Source organism: Nematolebias whitei, chromosome 8, assembly GCF_014905685.2.
Source record: "Nematolebias whitei isolate Nwh7 chromosome 8, NemWhi1, whole genome shotgun sequence".
Lineage (NCBI taxonomy): Eukaryota > Metazoa > Chordata > Actinopteri > Cyprinodontiformes > Rivulidae > Nematolebias > Nematolebias whitei.
The window spans coordinates 13,041,633-13,060,577 of record NC_056505.1 but is presented as its reverse complement, the minus strand read 5'-3'; the positions used below and the strand labels follow the sequence as shown (position 1 = coordinate 13,060,577).

Genomic DNA, 18,945 nt, shown 5'->3' with positions numbered 1-18,945 from the left:
AGTGTTTTCGTTTTCTGGATGTTAGCGTATTTAATTAGAAACTTTAATGTTAAATAATGAGTTGAAAAAATAAATTAAACATTTTACAAAAGTCTGTCAATGTTTTGCTGGAAACTACAATCAAAGTAAATATTCACTGTAGACACTGTTTTAGAGAAGAGTCTGCTGACGAATAATGAAGTGACGTTTATATGTAAATATGTGGTTTTAAACAGCATGAAGTTTGCAAAAAAGAAGAAGAAATGTATCTGAAAAATTGATCCGTTGATGTCAACTAAATTCTTGGAACAAAGCTAGGCACGTTTTCAACATGTAAGAAAATTTAAGCCACAAATGTTCCTACTAAAACTTTTTTATAAGGGTTTGTACCCCTCTGATTTTCCTGGAGCAGTCAAACATTTTATGGTTTTAGTTCAAACATAAAGTCAAGGCCATTTGAGGGTTAAAGGACCTTCCAATGAAAGAAAGAGGGTTATTTTTGGACCTCTTCTGTTTCACTCTATCTGCTCCCTTTGGAGTCTATCCTAAGGAAACATGGTCTTTCATTTCATTGTTATGCTGATGATTGTCAGATTTATACCCTTGAAACCTAATAGTTCTTGCTCCATTCACCCTCTGGTAAAATGTCTTGATGACATCAAGGCATGGATGGCTTCAAATATTTTCAAGTTTTAATTATCAGAAGACTGAAGTCATTGTGTTTAGCCCATCACTGGAAAAAATGGGAATTGGCAAGTCTTTGAATTTGCATCAACAAAATAAGTTAATGCTACACAAGAGATTCACGTTTCTTTTATTTGCATGATTGAATAAAGCACCATTTACTTAATTATCAGCAATGTTGAAACCTCATTTTTCTTGGGTTGATTTAATGTGACTAAATTAGATTACTAAAACCATTATAATCATGTTTTATCATTAGCAGAAATGATGCAATATATCAAAAGACAACAATTAAATATGTTTGGACAATAATAAGCGCGGTCTTTAGTCTTAACCAGTAAGATGCCAACCAACATAATTTAAGGAGATCACGATTGACCGCGCAGTTTCTTCACAGACTATTCAGCCACAAGAACTTAGCTCTATCGCCTTGACTCTCTTCAGCCTTATATTAAGGAGTCTGTTACAAACCTCTGGATGGTTTTAGACTCTGACTTTAAGTTTAATAAACAAATTAATTATATTCTGCAGAAAAGCTAAGCTTAAGTCAGTGTTGTCCAGATCTGACCTTGGAAAAACTAGTCCATGTCTTTATTACTACCCAACTGGACACATTCAGGTCTCCATTTCGTGTCTCCAGCTCGTCCAAAATGCTGCAGCTCAGCTCTTAACAGGATCCCATAGGTTTGGTCATATTACACCAGTTTTATCCTCCCTTCACTGGCTCCCTGAATGTACCAGAACTGATTTTAAAATTCTCCTGTTAACCTTTAAGTGCCTAAATGGCCTTGCACCCTCATATCTATGAGCTACTGAACTATATGTTCCTTCCTGGGCCCTGACATCTTCTGATCAGCTGCTTTTGGCAGTTTCAAAAACAAGATTGAAGCTCAGAGGCGATTGGGCCTTTTCAGTCATGGGCCCCAAACTTTGGAACAATCTCCCCCCCCCCCCCCCCCACCCCCAACATTAGACAGGCCACTACACTTCCTGTTTTTAATCTCTGCAAAAAACACACCTGTTTTCACTGGTTTTTACAGTGTGATTTGATTTAGTACTTTACTGTTCTGTGTTTTTATGCTTTTATTTTGATACTTTTAATTAATAGTTCAGTACTACCTTTTTTAAATTAAATTACTCCCATTGATTTTTATTGTTAAGTACTTTGGTAACAGCTGCTGTTTGAAATGTGCTTTATAAATTCATTTGACTTGATTGACACCCAAATAAACATTCAGTGTCAGAGAAGCACCTCTGAAATGTAATATTTCATAGCTCAGCTGTCTAAAAGCTTTCAGAAACAATCCATAATTTGGGTTTGATAGAAAAATAAAGTGAATGTTTGGTGATTTTGGAGTAGATTTACACTGAACTGGCAACAGTTTGTCTCATTTCGCCATAAAGTTTAAAGGCACTTGTGAATTTTATGTTTGACATGCAGCCAGAGTCCCGCTCCTGATTTTAATGTGTAACACAAGTAGAGTCTCTCCTTTTTAGAAAAGGTCAGGGTGAATGTGTGTTTGTTACCTCCTGGCATTGGCCATGCTTTCCATCTCTCGGGCTTTGCGAGCGGCAGTGTGCAGTACGGAATCGGGGATGTCAGCCAGCCGGGCAACATTGAGGCCGTAGCTTCGTCCTGCAGCTCCTTCAGTCAACAGGTAGAGGAAGGTGATGAATTCTGGCTGAACATCTGCATCTGTCAACACAACAAATTACATACAATAATGCTTCAACGACACCAATGTGAAGAAGTATCAATACTCCCAAGTAAAATTACAAAAATCCATCTTTAAAGCAACAACATTGACGCTAATTTGCACTAAAAATATCAATAAGATTTTTTATGTGTGCACTAAAGTACGCACATACCATCAATGTCAGTAGAGACGTCGGGCTCATTAAGTAAGAAAGCCATGTGGTAGTTGGATACATGCTCAGGGTACAGCTGCTCCAACTCACACAGAGGAGGATAATGGGTCACAAACAAGGTAAGGGCCTTCACCTTGGAGACAGAATGAAGAGTGGAGTTAGTATCCAGAAGCTTTCCAATGTTGTCAACACGCCGAGTTTTAAAAAGAGTTAGCTTCTGATCTCTACAAATGGTGTTCTCTGGAAAGTTTATGAACAATTAATATCTTACCTGTTATAGATTGCTTTCTGACTGCCCTCAGTTTGGAGAAATGGACTTTATTTCTGACCAGACTAATGAGCTAACGGGCGAGCAGGCCCGGACTAAAGTGGACTACTGTCGTCTTAAAACTTTATTCTAAAAATTTCAAAGCAACTCATATGAATGATGGTTCATAAATGTTGCTGTAATTTCTTTTTAGACTAGTGTTTTTTTTTTTTTTCAAGCCAATAGCTTCAGTCTGGTCAAAATTCAACTGTATTTCTCCAAACTGAGATTATTCAAAGTGATATTTGCATCATGTAAGATATTGATTGTTTGCAACTTTCCACAGAACCCCATTTCAAAATACTAAACTATCATTTTACAGCAGAAAAAAAAAAGAGTCATCCGGTTGTAAATTAAATCTGTTCCCAGTTGTGGAAAAACAACTTTCAGCCATCGAGTGGAAAACGGCAAAGCCTCAAGCAGGAACGTTATCACTGTTTACAGATCAGACTCCCACCAGAGAAACATGTCACTGCTGTTGTAAAAACAGTTATTAAAGATGTCCTTTTGGTAAATAAAACTATAAAATAAAGAAAGAAACATGAGACAGCCCTCCACCTGTCTTGGTCAGATTTACTGACAGCAGAACTGCCACCTCTCCACCAGCGCTGCATTATTGCAGCTGTTGGATAAATTACATTTGATTACAGTTTCCACAGAATGCAGACATAAAAATCATAAAAACTTTAATTGTTACAATTTTGGTAGATTTTTTTTTTTATGAATAATTTTATCATTTTGACTGAATAACTGACCACTGACCAGAGAAAAAACTGACGACAAAAGCAATTTCTGAAAGAAGGGAGGTCATCGTGTCACTTCTGCTGGAACAACAGGTATGAACGTTATTTAGATGATTAAAATTATCGAATAAAATGCAGAAAAAATGTAAGATAATAAAGTTATTGCATCTTGAATTGAGATGGAAATGAGAATACTTTGTTTGACTGGAAATACCACAAAAACAACACAGAACAGTATTTTTATTTAAAATGCATGTTCCCTTTTGAATGCAGTTTTAACACCTTTCAGAAAATGGTGAAACAAAAACATTTGATGGGTAAATAATGTAATAATATTTAAAAAAAAACAAAAAAAAACGAACCTAAAAAAAAAATTATGTTACTGAACAGTCTTTGTATTTTGATACAAGTACACAAAGCTAATGAAACAAACATTCAAACTACTTCATATTTTCATCCAAACATAATTTTAAAAAATGGGAGTGGGGGTTGGTTTGTTTAACTGAAGGATTTTCCTATTCAGTCTCTTTAATTTTTCTAGAAAACACCAAACACATCTTTTCATATTCTTGAGGATGATTAGGCAAAGTCTCTTCACTTAATCCTGCTGTTTCCTATTTAATCTCAGGCCAGAAAAAGACGACACGACTGAACTCTGAAATTAATGGTAAGACAAGACATTTACTAGCAAGTAATGCACGCACTCAGTTAGAATCCTTTAAATGCATGCAGAAACACCTTAGTGATGACAGCTTAAAATGATTATTTTTTGCTTATAATAACAAGACAATCGCATAAATGGATGAAAGAGAGCAACGATATGTGATAAATGTTCCTCTTCCTCTCTTAAATCAGCCTCAAATTGTGACAAGCTGTTGAAAACTAAATGTTCTTGGATTTAAAGTCTTAGACCATGTCTACACAAACACGGATTTTCCAAAACAATAGTTTATTTTTGTTTAGAGAAATATCCTCGTAAACACATGGCATTGTTTCTAGAAATTTCTTTATCCAAATAGAAACGACAAAAATGATTCGATGCATTTATAGTAATTCGACTTGTCCTGTTCACAGCGCTATACAGAAATACACAAAAAAACAGGAAACAAGGCGCAAGAAGTTTGTGTGCTGGCTATAACACAATCAAATTATGGGTGGGGCTATAACATCAGTGTCATACGATTACGTTTAGATTACAGTAGATCCTCGGTACTTCGCGGTTCAACTATTGCAGAGTCGGCTCTTTCGCGGTTTTTCAACTATTGTCAACTTTAAAATTACTCACGGGATTGGGATGGTACAGGATAAAAAGTTAATGGGAAAAAATACTTCGGACAGGCGCCGCCATTTTGTAATATTCTTTCAATAAGCCTATACTGTAACGCCAGTCAAAGAACTACACTACCCAGAATCCAACAGTGCTTCCGGCTGCTGCTTTCTGAAGAGAGATAAACTGTTGTGCATTAAACTTTGCCTATAGTCATCACTCCATAGTGCAGATTCAGTTTTAAAATATTTATTTATATTATTAAGATTTACAGTCTTTCAGGCACCAAAACACATGCATTTTAAAATAGATAAGTTTTGTGATTGTTTTCTGTCTAGAGAATGCAGTGCAATTAAGAAAAGATTCAGGGCTTCAGTCCCAAAATCCCAGGCTTAAAAGCAATTATAGTGTCACTCCCAGTCGCACATGCTTTTTCACAAAGACCAAAACCTGCTAATATGCAAACATATCACACCAATATGCACAAATAGACAAACCACTGTTTTGCACTGAAACATGAGACAAAAGCAAGTGTCACACAGGGAGGCTGCAATCTGAATAATGATTTGATTTGGTGCTAATGGCAGCTCATTACCAGACCAGCCCAGGGTGCACTGAGAACATCACTTCACAGAATAACAACCTAACTACATTAGAGCTGAAAGAATTGATTGGGCAATGATTAAAAGGCTCATTAATAAGGAATTTCGATGACGAAACAAAACACGTCTGATTTCATCATGTTAAAAGCAAACGGTCACCTGGTTCTAGAGATATACGCCTGCAGACAGACTGCTTGCTAGAAATTTATGTTTGCATTTGTGAAGCTATCCTATCTGACTACTGAAGAGTTACAGATGATTATATGGAAGTGTGTGTAAACAGAAGAGAGATTAGAGAAGTTGTTGATCATCAAATTTCCACCAGCTGTGAGTTTAATGCGTCAGCTGATGTTGCCTTGGAGAGGTTAAAGTCCAAGTAAAGCAAATTCAAAGATTTGCATTTCATCACATTTTACATAATAAAGAATGCATTAAAAAAATAAGAGATTATTTCAGCATGAGCACTGCTGGCAAAGAAAAATTAAAACAAGCTTTAATTTCTGATGACATCACAGAACTTGCTCATAACTGCAGATGAGGATGAAATATAACCCGGGAGATATATAAAAATGTGACATTCGGAGGAAATTTTCATTTATAAATGTATTTCATTATTGTAAACTTGAATCTGCTCTCTGTTTATAAACAGAAAGAGGAAACCTTTGGAGCGGTTAAAGAGAAAACCCAGATGTGTTCACCCTACAATTTGTTGGTGAAATAAAACAAATTTTCTGGCAGAATGCTAATCTGTGACGCCACATTACATACTTATATGTTGCAGTGTGTAGCTGCAGCTGAAGTGAAGAGCGTGAAGGGTTTCTTTCGGTCCTAATGTGCGTCAACATCTTTAAAAAGACAATGAAATCTTCCAGCGAGCATAATAACAATGACAGAAGCAAAAGCTAAAAACACTAGCACTGAATCAATGTGTATAAAAACAATGCAGGCACCAAGAGCTGAGCAGCACACATTGTTGAAGTTTTATGCACCAGCATGAGCCCATTAGACCATTTACTCCCACACGCAGTGTTATGTTGCACCGATTATTTATACATCAGTGTGCAGTTTCAGGTTCTTTAAATCTGCAGTTAATAAACTGGATATGACTGCTTTTTTACAACATTAACGCTGCCACGTTCAAGTCTTAGTCATGGTATGATTGCCAGCAGGAGGCAACGTCAAAATGTGTGTAAACGCAACATCAGGATTTGGTGTTGGAGTAACAAAAAGCTCAGGTATGTACGAGTGTAACGGCTCAAACAGAGAGGAAATTATTAGGTGCCTCAAAAATCACAGATAAAAGAGATTTCAATCAGAAAAACACTGAACCAACAACTTTTGGCAAATGCAATTACTAGTAGGGATGCACAATGTTATCGGCATGGTATCGGAATCTGACGATATTCGCAATAGTTAAATATCGGACATTGGCCATTCTATCAAAATAACTCACCGACATAAAAGGCACAGTTTTATATATTTAAATCCACGAAAGGTGTTGTTTTTGTAAAACAACCCAGTGATAAGTTTGCCTGAAGCACTAGCATGTTATGACATCATGCGCACCATGAGTTTAGATTTGTGAAAATTTACAAATTTGTACCATTCGAGTGTTGTCATTGTGTTAGAGAGACTAAATATGAATAAATTAGACATTAAACAGAATCCAAGTTGAAGTGTTACATCATTTTCAGCCCCCTTTTTAGCATCTGCGTTTGGTAGCAGGCCAAAATGACAAAGACCAAGCAGAATAATGTAGTATTTTAATTCCACAGCAGAGAAAGCGATGTAGTCTCTGTAAGTAGGTCTAGGGAAAAAAATACTAGTATTGGTATCGGTTATCGACCAAATAAGTTTTAACATATCGGATATCGGCCAATCCAATATTGTGCATCTCTAATTACTAGATTTAGAAAAAACAATTCTCCTCTTCTCACATGTTACTTCTTTGTCTGGATCAAGGTTGTTTCTATTACTGAGCAACGTTATGAAACCCATCCGTATTTCTCAGATACGTGTTGGGGACATGAAAAGGTGCGTTTCTATAACAACTGCGATAGAGGAGGAGTTGTCGAACTTTTGACGTGAACTGTTAGCATCTTGTAAAGAGGAGGAGGAAGTGGCAGAAGAAGGACTAAGAAGGACTAAGAAGTCAAGAAGTCGGCATTAAAGCCTACTGAGGAGGCTCCTTCCTGTAAAGTATACTGTAAACTTCTTTTCTGCCCTTTTTGTTTTACTTTCCTCTAACAGCAAGATTCATCTGACAAATCGAGGCAGTTATACAAGGTGAGGCTCTCCCTCCTCCTGCCAGTAGCAGCTTCCTGCTCCATGTTCTGCTGCAAACACATTTTTATTCTGTTTTCCAGCAGAATTACATAACCTTTATATTCTGCAGAGACTAACATGGCAGAACATGAAAACTGGAATGACGTTCTGAAGATAAATGTTTATTCATCTATATTTGATCATGGCTAACTCAAGGCAAATAAAACCTGCTGGACTAAAACCCAAGAAGAGAAAAATCAAACCCATATTAAATATCAGAACTCAAGGCCCATATCCAGCTTTTGAGCTTTGATACGCATAAGGCAGAACTAAAGACAAATTCCAGAAACTTATGAACAACAGCTGTGACTGTGAACTCATGCATGCTGGGATTTATTTCAGTCTAAACGGGATAGGGCTTTTGGCCAGTGTAGTTAATTGCATTTAAATCACAAAGAGACTATTGTCGGCCCCCAAAAAAGAAAAAACTATAGTTTCACTGTTCAAACTATTGACATCAGTGGCTAAATTGAAGCCCTTTAACCTACTACCCACTGCCTTTCATGCCCGTTTTAAACCACGATCCTCTCATGATGACAAACAATGGTTATAGTTCTTTTAGCCCAACCTTGAGTGATCTTGTATGATATGTCAAGATGTGTGAGCACTCTGGGTGGGTGTTGGGAATGGCTCTTATCTACTACCAAACTAAATTCAACTCAAAATTTGTCAAATTTATCGAGTTATAGCCATTCTTGTGTTTGCAAAGGTTGCTTAGCTTTGGTGGCTATCTTAAATTGGGTTGACTCTAAAAGGTAATTAGTTGTACATCTACTGATACTTCGAGAGTTCATAAGATATTTTTGATATTTTGGATTATTGAGCATGGACTTTGTTGGTTTTGAACCAGTTTGATATGATTGTCGACGAGGGAGAGGGCCGGCACCAGAGGAGGGGGCGTGCCAAAGAGACCATCTTAGCACCAACATAACCGGTTTGTTCCACTTTGGAGTAAGCTGTTGGGAAGACTCACTTTTGTGTTGTGTGTTTCCTTGACTGATGAAGCCATCTGGATGGAAGGTGAAATGTTTCAGCACAAAAAAGAAAAAACTGTCCAGATGACCTGACTGAAAATTGTTGGATATTTTGCTAAAGTTACAAAACAAACAAACAGATACACACATAAAACACGTTCATATTTCTATTCTTATTAAGACATTGTGTTGACCAACTCATTTCTGTCCCTTACCCTAAATCTAACATAAACTCAGGTCGCACTTTAGTCCTGAATCCAACAAACCCAAAAATGACGTACTAGAGAATGTTCTGAAAAGTTTAACAAAACCAAGTACAGAAACAAATAATGGGCAAAAACATTAAAGCATTTTGCAGAACTAGCTAACTCAACAAATGCTCCAACATCTGGAACGCCTGCAAACCAGTAGATGGCTAAATCAAAAATTGATGTTTGACCGCAAAAAGCAAAACTATGTGATGCTCAGTTCTCCAACCAGATAAAAAGTGGGTAGTTGCAAAGTTTAAAAGAAAACAGCAAATCTGGCTCTGCACTTTTATTCCTAATAATAAAGAAAGCAAACAAAAAAATAAATAAAATATTTAAAATCCTGCAGACTGTTTGGTGCCCTGACGTGAACTAAACAGCTGTTGGTGTGCTTTACCACAATACCTCCAGAGAAAAGCAGAACGCTTTGAATAAGAGATTAAAGACTTGCACTCTAAGGTCAGTGAAGACCATCTGATTTGAAAAATCCTCTCCCAAAAGAAACTGCAACATACCACACTCAAAAACCATCTGTTAAAAAAAAAAAAACACTCAATGAGCTTCTGTTGTATTCATGCTAAAATATTTGCCTTTCTGGATGGATGGTGTATCTTTGTTCTAAATATTTGGTAAAGATCTAATGCCAGCATTAGCAGTTTGATATTATAAACCAACCTCAGCTTATTGCTTGTATGCATCTTTTCAGATACCAAAACAGAAATAAAAGTTAAAAAAAAACAAAAAGTCTCACCAAAGATCACATTGGTCAAGAATGCATACTTGGCTAAAAAAGTAACAAAATGCATGTTTTGCTTAAGATTTTTTAGTTGTAACACTGCTTCATGGCATCAAATCTTACACTATTGGAAATTTTTATTTCCCTAAATGGCGCCACATTTGTTGGGAAAATGTATTTGTGGATTGAGCAGCAGGGTTGAGTATGTGGGCTGCACACATGAAAAACTTGCCAAATCTTTTCTGACAATGCCAAACAGCTTATTCTGCTGTTGACTCTTGTTCTGTGTTGTTTTGGATTTGATGATTGAAGTCGGAAGAAACAAGACATGTTGGCAATTTAATGCCGACAGTCAGGCACCTGATTGTCAGCACCTGGAGTACCAGAAGCTCACAACAAGTCAACAGCAGAATAAGCTGTTTGGCATTGGCAGAGAAGGTTTGGCAAGTTTGTCATGAGCGCAACTCACACACAACTTTGCTGCTTAACCCACACACACGTTCCAAACACATTTAGCATAATTTAAAATCCAATTGAATAATATTAAGAAGCTTTTTAATGGTGCAAAACTTTCTGACAAGACGCATTGTTACAACAAAGAAAAATACAGTAGTCCCTCGTTTATCGTGGGGGATCTGTACCGTGAAGCCCCGTGATAAGCGGAAAACCGTGAAGTAGGAATAGTAGTACAAGTAGTAAGTAGTAATTTATTTTATATATATATATATATATATATATATATATATATGAAGACATTTTAAACCCTTCCCGCACTCTTGCAATATTTTAAACAATTTTTCTAAACTGGAAAGCTCTAAAAGAGCACAGAATGTCATGATTTCCCTCTTTCTGGCTGCTCTTGGCCACGCCCACTTCTCTGTGGCAGAGCAGAGATTCTGGCACATGCAGCAGAAAGTTTTTCCTTTAGCTGTGGGCTGCACAAAGGTGCAGCAGGTGCTAAATAATTTAATGTAAAATAATTTATTTAAAATAAAAATTCCATGCCAGTCGTGCGGCTCATCCATTAATCAGTCAAGTGTGTGTCATGTCTAATCTTATTTTGAAAAACAGCGATAGAGCGAGACCGTGATAAACAAAGTGTGAAGTAGCGAGGGACTACTGTATGACCAAACACAAATTTTCTTGCTATTTTTTTTTTCTTCCGTTTATTTAAGTTTAAAAAAAAAAGGCTTGGTTGTAACAGCAGTTAGTATGAGCACAAATTCAACACATTGTGGAAAACTGTGGAGATAAACAAATCAACCTTTTAGCAGTTACACTTGTCTCTGTAAAATATAATAGAATAAATGCATTTTATAATCTGAAAATACATAATGTCAATAAAAATGTACACATTTCTTTGAAAACGGGCAAAGCCAAAGTGTAAAACTTTGATTTCTGCACATGTTGTAGGGATGACAAATAATGGAAACAGTTTTGGAACTCAGGCTGAAATTAAAGAAATGCTGCTACAAGGAGCTAAAACAAGCAAAGCCTCATGCCTCTGCGTTGCCTCAATGTTACACTGCAGGCAGCTGAGAAAATGAACAGCTGGGTGTCCTGATTGGTGCCGTAACCTGAAGCACGTCACACGGCAGTAATGAGTTTTCTGTGCTTAAGGTATTGATCTATTTATTCAACACTAAACAGGTAAATACAAATAGTTAAAAATGTGGACAAGCATGCACTGATTGAGCTGCCAGTCTTGATATAAAAGCTCGCTCATCGTTGTTGTTCTCTCAGTGTAGTACTCTTTTGTTCTGCAGTACATATAACACTGTACAACACCCTGAGGGGTTCTGACCGTAGCCGCTCTCTTAGTCACATCGGTGTGCAGCCTCATTTTTCTTCATGAGGACGTTCTATTGCTATAAAGTGATTGTGTAAATCCATGTAGGTTCAACATCTCACAAGATGGTCATTAACTGCAAACAAAGGCAGTGGATTCTGATAAGCATACAGATTCTAGGAACCAGTACTTCAAGCTGAAGCCAAAAGCACCACACAGCTCCAAATTCATATGAAATCTTCAGTGAACCTTTAATCCCCAGCTACTTCTTTCCTCTTTGGTTAAAAGTGAATTTATCTCCTTTTTGTACACAAATTTTTAAGGAAATCTAACCACTGTAATTCCAATTTATTTTGGGATAATAAAAGTATCTTATCTTAATTTATTACGAAGCATACTATACCACTTTATTTATAAAGCACTTAAAACAACAACAAGGCCAAGCAAACTTCTGTACAGCAAAAACAAACAAGCAAAGGACACAGGATAAAACTCATAGATCCAAATAGATAAAGACAAGAAGTAAATGGCTAACATTATAGAATACAGACAAGTTAAATCAGCTCACACAGTGTCAAAAGCCAGGGAATAAAAGTGTGCTTTTAAACGAGACAAAAAACAGTGGGAGAGGGAGCCTGCCTGACATGCAGTGGTAACTCATTCCACAGTTTTGGACCTGCAACAGAGAAGACCCTGTCACCTCTGAGCTTAAAACCAGTGCCTGGAACCAATAGAAGCATCGCGTCTGCTAACCTCAGAGAGCGCTGGGGGACATATGGCTGCAGCAGATCAATGAGATAAGAGAGCAGAACTGTTCTGAAATTTAAAAACATACAGAAGGATTTTAAAATAAATTCAAAAGTGAACCGGGAGCAAGTGAAGGGAGGCCAAAACTGGAGTAATGTGCTCTCTTTTGCCTGTACTAGTTAAAAATAGGGCTGCAGCATTTTGAACCAGAGCACGAAACAGCGTTGGGGAAAAAAACCCAGTATGATTAAGTCTGAACACAATTTCCAGTAAGCTCATAGACGAATGTGTCGATGTGTCGAGTTCATTGACAAACAGCTTGCAGTCAATCAACTTTTTTCTCTTTTGTTTATAACTGACCAGAAAATTATTTGCTGCTTTTATGGATTATTTAGGGTAAAGTAAAGACAAATATAAGACCAAGTGTAAAGCGATGAATAATTCAAGCGCTGAGCAGTCTGCCATTAGCCTTGATCGTGTTTAAACGAGGGCTGCTGTGGTCTAATACTCAAGTCTCTGGAGGTTTCTTCTCTTTTCTCTCTTCTTTTATACATCTTGCTCTCAAATGACATTATAGATCCAGTTTCTCTGTACCTCTGCTTACTGAGATACTTTGTTGCTGAAGCACCTCTTGTGGCTTATCTTACTGTAAACAATCATAAACACACACATGCACACACTGACGTCTACACCTCGAACCAAAAGCAAACATTTCAAATGAGACGCTCCAATAAAGGTTTCTGTTCACAAACGCACAGAAGTTAAACGTACGTCTTTGATGAGGTACTCCAGCGTGGCATAGGCGATGGCAATCCCATCGTGGGTGCTCGTCCCTCGTCCCAGTTCATCTAGGATGACCAGTGAGCGTTCTGTCGCATGGAAAATTATCTCTGAGGCCTCCGTCAGCTCTTCCATGAACGTGCTGCGCCCTTTGTAGATGTTGTCTGAAGCACCCATCCTAAACAGAGCATAAAAAAAAAGAAGTTGAAATTAGCAGTTTGTCCAAACACACCTACGTAAGAATTACATTTTTGAGATAGTAATAAGTTGCTGACAGAACTACTAATGAAAGTTATACAATTGAAAATTTTACAAAGGTTTTGATTATAACGGTAACAGACGTCACATCAACACTTTATTAAGCCTAATGTCACATAAACTGTTGAATATTCAGTGAAATTAAAACAGTTTTTGTCTGGCACTCAGCACAGAGCTCATCGGAACAGCTGCCAAGTCGAGAGAAAACTCATGGAATGCCTCATTCGTTTTGTTTTGGAGACATCCCAGTCGCTATGATTGATGACTTCCACTATCACTGTGGCAAACTAAGCAGGATGGAACAATTAATTTACACCCACCACTCGTTTACGTCCATGACAATTAACATCTGCTAAGTTAGAGCATAATCTTATTCCTCATGTTCTCTGCAATCAGCAGCAGGTGACTGCATCATCTAAACAATACAAATAATTACAACTTTGTGTACTAGGGTTTATAAAACAATGTTTTGTCTTTTGCCATCCCATCCCTTTTTTATGCTTAGTACCCTTTATTTTTCAGAGTTATTAATTTGCTCAAACAACATTTTAAAGGTCAATCTTAAACAGTAAAAGCTATATAACTGAGCACTTTCACTGAAATTTTCCCCCCAAAACACTGAAAGAGCTACATGTGGGAACACACGTGAAACAAAACTGCAGCTGATTTTAAAAAAAAAACAACAACAACAAAAAAACAATATTAGTACAAACTCTACTAATTACCCATCTAATAAATTCATGACTGCCACATTCCCACTTTCCCAAAAGTGAACAATCAATTTTAAGAGTTATAATTAATAAGTCTCAGGCATGTGTACCTTGTTGGCATCCTCCAGACATAAATAAGATTTATGAGAGTGACCAGTTAAGAGGCAGAAACGTTTAGGTCAGGGCTATTCAACTAAAATGCTCTGGGGGCCACAGTTACTGAAAGCCAAGAGCTCAGGAGCCAGGCATCCAGCAGTTATTGTCATTAAGTAAGTTTGTTTCATGATTTAAAATCTAGTTTTATTTATGAATGACCCCATTTGTGGGCCGAACTGAGCTCACCCCTGGGCCTGATTTGGCCCCTGGGCTACCAGTTGAATAGCCTTGGTTTAGGTCATAGAATTAGAAAACAAACAACAACAAAAAACCTTAGTTGAAGTTCTAAACGCTAGAAAAATTAAACAGAAAGTCTGGAATGCCTGTAATCAAAGTATCAACAGGTGCATTTCAAGTAAAATTAAATGTAATGATTTTTACAGGAAGAAACTACTTTAAATCCATATTAAGAGATCCATCCATCCATTTTCTTCCGCTTATCCGGGGTCGGGTCGCGGGGGTAGCAGCTTAAGTAGGGAGGCCGAGACTTCCCTCTCCCCAGCCACTTGGGCCAGCTTCTACGGGGGAATCCTGAGGCGTTCCCAGGCCAGCCGAGAAACATAGTCCCTCCAGCGTGTCCTGGGTCTTCCTCTGGGTCTCCTCCAAGTGGGACGTGTCCGGAACACCTCACCAGGGAGGCGTCCAGGAGGCATCCTAACCAGATGCCCGAGCCACCTCAACTGGCTCCTCTTGACGTGGAGAAGCAGCGGCTCTACTCTGAGTGCCTCCCGAATGATAGAGCTTCTCAACCAATCTCTAAGGGAGAGCCCAGACACCCTGCGGAGAAAACTCATTTCGGCCGCTTGTATCCGAGATCTCGTTCTTTCGGTCACAACCCAAAGCTCATGACCATGGATGAGGGTGGGAACATAGATCGATAGGTAAATTGAGAGCTTCGCCTTTTGACTCAGCTCTCTCTTCACCACGACAGACCTGTTCAACGCCCGCTTCACTGCAGACATTGCACCTATCCGCCTATCGATCTCACGCTCAATTTTTTCCTCATTCGTGAACAAGACCCCAAGATACTTGAACTCCTCCACTTGGGGCAGGACCTCCTTCCTGACCCGGAGAGGGCACTCTACCCTTTTCCGGCTCAAGACCATGGCCTTGGATTTGGAGGAACTGATCTTCATCCCGGCCGTGTCGCACTCGGCTGCGAACTGCTCCAGCGAAAGCTGTAGATCACGAGCTGATGAAGCCAATAGGACCATATCATCTGCAAAAAGCAGAGATGCAATTCTAAGGCCACCAAAACGGATCCCCTCAACACCTTGGCTGCGCCTAGAAATTCTGTCCATAAAAGTTATGAACAGAATCAGTGACAAAGGGCAGCCTTGGCGTAGTCCAACTCTCACCGGGAACAAGCCCGATTTACTGCCGGCAATGCGGACCAGGCTCTGACATCGGTCATACAGGGACCTAACAGCCCGTATCAAAGGGTCCGGTACCCCATATACCCAGAGGACCACCCACAGGGTTTCCCGAGGGATGCGGTCAAACGCCTTCTCCATGTCCACAAAGTACATGTAGACTGGTTGGGCAAACTCCCACACACCCTCCAGGACCCTGCTGAGAGTGTAGAGCTGGTCCAGTGTTCCATGACCAGGATGAAAACCGCACTGTTCCTCCTGAATCTGAGGTTCGACTATCTGACAGACCCTCCTCTCCAAAAAACCCAGAATAGACCTTACCCGGGAGGCTTAAGAGCATGATCCCCCTGTAGTTGGAACACACTCTACGGTCTCCCTTTTTGAATAGGGGAACTGGACCACCACCCTGGTCTGCCAATCTAGGGGAACTTCCCCCGATGTCTATGCAATATTGCAGAGTCGTCTAAGCCAACACAACCCTACAACATCCAGAGCCTTAAGGAACTCCGGGCGAATCTCATCCACTCCTGGGGTCCTGCCACCGAGGAGCTTTTTAACCACCTCGGTGACCTCAGCACCAGAGATTGGAGGGCCCGACCCAGAGTCCCCAGGCTCTGCTTCCTCAGTGGAAGACGTGCCGGTGGGATTGAGGAAGTCTTCAAAGTATTCTGCCTACAACCCACGACATCCCGAGTTGAGGTCAACAGCACACCACCCCCACTATAAACTGTGTTGGTGGTGTACCGCTTTCCCCCCTGAGACGCCGGATAGTAGACCAGAATCGCCTCAAAGCTGTGCGGAAGTCATTCTCCATGGCCTCTCCGAACTCCTCCCATGCCCGAGTTTTTGCCTCAGGGACCACACGAGCCGCATGTCGCTTGGATTGCCTGTACCCATCAGCTGCTTCCAGGGTCCCACAGGCCAAAAAGGCCCAATAGGACTCCTTCAGCCTGACAGCATCCCTCACAGCCGGTGTCCACCACCGGGTTCAAGGGTTGCCGCCACGACAGGCACCAACAACCTTGCAGCCACAGCTCCGGTAAGCTGCCTCGACAATAGAGGCACGGAACATGGCCCACTCAGACTCAATGTCCCCCACCTCCCCCGGAACATGTTCGAAGTTCTCCCAGAGGTGGGAGTTAAAGCTCCATCTCACAGGAGACTCTGCCAGACATTCCCAGCAAACCCTCACAATATGTTTGGGCCTGCCAGGTCTGACCGGCATCCACCTCCACCATCGGAGCCAACTCACCACCAGGCAGTGATCAGTGGACAGCTCCGCCCCTCTCTTCACCCGAGTGTCCAAGACATGTGGCCGCAGATCAGATGAGACGACGACAAAGTTGATCATCGAACCGCAGCCTAGGGTGTCCTGGTGCCAAGAGCACATATGGACACCCTTATGCTTGAACATGGTGTTCGTTATGGACAATCCATGATGAGCACAGAAGTCCAACAACAGAACACCACTCGGGTTCAGATCAGGGGGGCCGTTCCTCCCAACCACACCCCTCCAGGTCTCACTGTCATTGCCCATGTGAGCATTGAAGTCCCCCAACAAAACAAGGGAGTCCCCAGGAGGTGCACTTTCCAGCACCTCCTCCAAAGACTCCAAAAAGGGTGGATAATCTGAACTGCCGTTTGGTGCATAAGCACAAACGACAGTCAGAACCCGTCCCCCCACACGTAGGCAGAGGGAGGCCACCCTCTCATTCACTGGGGTGAACCCCAACACACAGGCACCAAGATGGGGGGCAATAAGTATGCCCACTCCTGCTTGGCACCTCTCACCAGGGGCAACTCCAGAGTGGAAGAGTGTCCAACCCCTCTCAAGGAAACTGGTTCCAGAGCCAGAGCCATTCGTAGAGGTGAGTCCGACTATTTCTAGCTGGAACCTCTCAACCGCACACACCAGCTCAGGCTCTTTCCCCACCAGTGAGGTGACATTCCACGTCCCAATAGCCAGCTTCTGTAGCCGAGGATCAGACCGCCAGGGTCCCCGCCCTCGGCCACCACCCATCCCACATTGCACCTGACCCCTTTGGCTCCTCCCACAGATGGTGAGCCCATGGGAAGGGGGACCCACGTCTCCTCTATTAAGAGACGTTTCCATTATTCTCCTAAACTGACTGTTCAGATAAAATCCATCCCTAAATACCAAATCAGTTTCCCAATTTGCGCTCCTCGCCTTTAAATCTGCATTCTCCTGCACCGAATGACATCATGCACCTATGAATGAACCACCAACAAGGGTTACCATGGTTACACGCCATACAAGAAAGAGGAGTAGCAAACATGCTGCTGCATTTCATTCACCAATGTACGGTGTGTGTGTGTGTGTGTGTGTGTGTGTGTGTGCGTGTGTGTGTGTGTGTGTGTGTGTGTGTGTGTGTGTGTGTGTGTGTGTACACGTGTGTGCGTATTTGTGTGCCAGGAAGTCCAAAGAAACTGACAGATTTACCCTGGGGGCAGAATGGACAGACAGATTAGGATGACGTCTGCTGACATCTGATGATGATGATGATGAAGCTCAGCAAAGACAAAAGCATACTCCACCAGCTGGATGTCCTGCTGGTTTGAATGAGTCCTCCTTTCCAACACAAACTCACAAACCCTCAAAATAGACTCCCATTTGTTAACACTGTTTATCTCCTCAGAAAGCATGTTTAGCTGCATTTACACTTATCAGACACTTTAACAGAATCGGTTAGTCTTTATGGATTCCAAGTACTGCACTGAAAGAACTATAATTGAACTTGTGTACTAACGGTGTGACAGTGCTAACAAATACTAAACAAAATGACACACTAACAGTTTTTATGGTAGATTTAAACATTATTTGTGGGTCCAACAAAGTTCAGTCAGGTCATTTGGATGGTTTCTTTTTTTTTTTTTTCGGAGACATTTCATCTTCATCCAAAGAACTTCATCAGTCCGAGAAGCCACAACAAATTCTGCAGCACACTCACATACTGGGCCAACCAATTTGCTGGTGATAAGATGGTTTCTGGGGCCCGCCCTCTCCTCCATCGACTCCTCCGAGGCAGCCATAGCCAAAGTGGTTCAAAACATCAAAGTTCACGCTCAATAATCCAGGTAAAAAAATCCAACAAAGTTAAGTCAGGTCATCTGGATGGTTTATTTTGTTGTTGATACATTTCGTGCTTCATCCAAAGAACTTCAAGAAAACCATCCCAGAATTTCCCAGAAACCATCTTATCACCAACAAATTGATTGGTCCACTACAGTGTTTCCCCTAGATAACTTGCCATGGCAGGGCGCCCATCTCGTCCGTGATTTTTGTCGGAAGAGGGGGTGGGACGTCCTGAGACACGTTCTGAGCTGCACAGTGCGCCGTTTATACTTACAGTTTTTTTTTGGGGGGGGGGGGGGGGGGC

General features: G+C 40.5%; 1 protein-coding gene across 1 annotated transcript in view; it reads right to left on the bottom strand.

The window, feature by feature from the left end:
• Positions 1–18,945, bottom strand: part of msh3 (mutS homolog 3 (E. coli)) — a 58,412-nt gene that overhangs the window by 1,492 nt on the left and 37,975 nt on the right. The window contains exons 21-23 of the mRNA XM_037680294.1: positions 13,042–13,228; positions 2,533–2,665; positions 2,191–2,359 (exon numbers count right to left, since the gene is read on the bottom strand). Of these exons, the coding sequence (XP_037536222.1) occupies positions 2,191–2,359; positions 2,533–2,665; positions 13,042–13,228 (489 nt within the window). The remainder of the gene's footprint in view (positions 1–2,190; positions 2,360–2,532; positions 2,666–13,041; positions 13,229–18,945) is intronic.